The sequence below is a fragment of the Nestor notabilis genome, unplaced genomic scaffold (assembly GCF_000696875.1).
Source record: "Nestor notabilis isolate BGI_N333 unplaced genomic scaffold, ASM69687v1 scaffold21535, whole genome shotgun sequence".
Lineage (NCBI taxonomy): Eukaryota > Metazoa > Chordata > Aves > Psittaciformes > Psittacidae > Nestor > Nestor notabilis.
Window position 1 is genome coordinate 9312 of NW_009928192.1, and position 2026 is coordinate 11337.

The window sequence follows — 2026 nt, forward strand, 5'->3', positions numbered from 1 at the left end:
TGGAACTCGCCCTTGGGGCTGGCGATGTAGTGCTGGTGGGTGAGGGGCGTCCCGCTGGAGATGTACTCGATCTGCAGGGGACAGAGGGACAACGTGGTCTGCGGCAGGGGGGTGCGGAGGTGTGAGGTGGCCCCTGCTCCAGAGAGCTGGTTTTGCAGGGTACGGGTTGGAATGGGTTTCCTTGCACACCCTTGGGTGGTGGTTCTGGCCAAGCTTGGTGCCAGGATGGTCCTGGAGGACCATTTTTCCCCTCACACCCTGCGTGGTCAGGGCGTGATGATGGGTTGGTGTCACCTCATGTCCAGCAGGCCCAGATCCAGCTCCTTACATTCACTGGGAGCAGGGGCTGGGTAGAGGAGACCCAGGAAAAGAGCTGGAGCACCCAAGAGCCCTGGGTTTCCTCACCCTGTCCTCAATGCGAGGGTACAGCTTGAAGACAGCCTGCATGATGGTGTCCACAAAGGCCTGCTTCAGCTCCTCGTAGTCATCTCCCCGCTTATGGACCTGCTTGTCCTTCCACTCCTCAAACCACTCGTATCTGGCAAAGCTCACGACGACCAACGTGGATTTACCTGCAGCAGGACAAGGTGTTGGTGTCCCTCTGCCCACCCTCATGACACCATTTCGCTGCCACAAGCCTCCCCATGTGCTCTTTATGGTCCCATATCCTTCATCCAGGCACCTTGAAGACTGCTTTCCAGGAGCAACCTGCTCAGCAGCTCTCGCTATTGAGAAACAACTTGTGTCCAGCCATAAACCCAACCGAACCACAGCAAGTCTCCAAGTGTTTTCAAGAGTGTCTGTGGTTGGACTCCAGCCTTTACCTGGGTGCCTCGTCTCCCAGGTGGGGTCCTTGGCCGACGGGCAGCTGACAAACGCGAGAGGGATGCTCTTGGCAGCTTCCTCTCTGGAAGCAGACAGGTAGCGATTCATTCTGCAGAGAGATGCAACGGTTGGAGGTGGGTTTGGTCCAAACCTTGCCCACAAGACTTGTTTTGACCACATTCCCGTGCACCGAGGATCTGCCAGGAGCATTTGCTGCGTCACCACCCTGGAATTCATTTCTTTATGCTTAATGAAGCATGTCCAAGGTGAAGCCAAACCTACATTTCATCCAGGTCGTGTCCTTTGTAGATGTAGTAGTTTCTGGGCTCCAGCCCCAGCTCTTCGTTTGAGCCGTTAAGACCTACGAAGATGGTGAAACCCCCTTCACCATGTGTCACCATGCGGAGCTGGGACTGGATCTCTGGATACAGAGGGAAAGGCAAAATCAGTATTTTTGGCATCCTCAGCTATGGAGAAGTGGTTTCTCCTAGAAGCAGCCCGCTCACACCTACGCTGCTCCCATGCTGACTCGTAAAACTGCTTTATCTCTTGGATTCATCGAATCCAACTCTGCAGGTGGTTGTAGTTGAACGGTTGTAGACCAACCACATCAATACCCACAAAGCTCCTACCCAACCATGCCCCTTCCAAAGCAGCAAGAAGACTTTGTGCCAGCACTAAACCCAACTCTAAGAGGACATCCCACCGACTGCCCCATGTTTTAGGGTGCTCTGCTGTGGTTTTTAGGGAGATGGAGCAGCAAAGCCGAGGCTTTGCTAACCACGGCCAGGTTGGGTGAACTCATTTAGGTTCCACTAAAAACTCTGTGATGAAACGCCAGGGCTGGTGTTTGGAACATGAGCAACAAGGTTTGGGGATGTCTAAGGAATAATCAGAAGGGTTCTGCTGTGGCTCGGAGCGGGATTAACATCATCAGCCCAATGAAACCCCAACCCGAAGCCCAGTGGTGCCGGTGTACCGGGCAATGCCCGCGCCTCCGCCGGCAGGAGGTGTTCATAGGTGTTGAAGATCCCGGCATCCGAAATGATGATGGGAGCGAAGATGTTCACCAGATCCTGACCCTTCTTGACGCTCACACCTGGAAGGGAAAGGTGGGAGAGGGAGGAGTGGCTCAAAGCAAGGCTGCAGCAGGGAGCAGCCACAGGTGCCTCATCCCATGCTCACCACAGGCTTTGCCCTG

General features: G+C 54.8%; 1 protein-coding gene across 1 annotated transcript in view; it reads right to left on the bottom strand.

Annotated features, from left to right (window-relative positions):
- RETSAT (retinol saturase (all-trans-retinol 13,14-reductase)) overlaps nt 1-2026 on the bottom strand; it is a gene marked incomplete at its 5' end in the record, with an annotated part of 4748 nt that overhangs the window by 685 nt on the left and 2037 nt on the right. The window contains 6 exons of the mRNA XM_010014405.1: nt 7-71; nt 406-572; nt 825-934; nt 1108-1246; nt 1805-1924; nt 2011-2026. The exon at nt 2011-2026 is cut by the window's right edge and continues 161 nt beyond it. Coding sequence (XP_010012707.1) covers nt 7-71; nt 406-572; nt 825-934; nt 1108-1246; nt 1805-1924; nt 2011-2026 — 617 coding nt within the window. The remainder of the gene's footprint in view (nt 1-6; nt 72-405; nt 573-824; nt 935-1107; nt 1247-1804; nt 1925-2010) is intronic.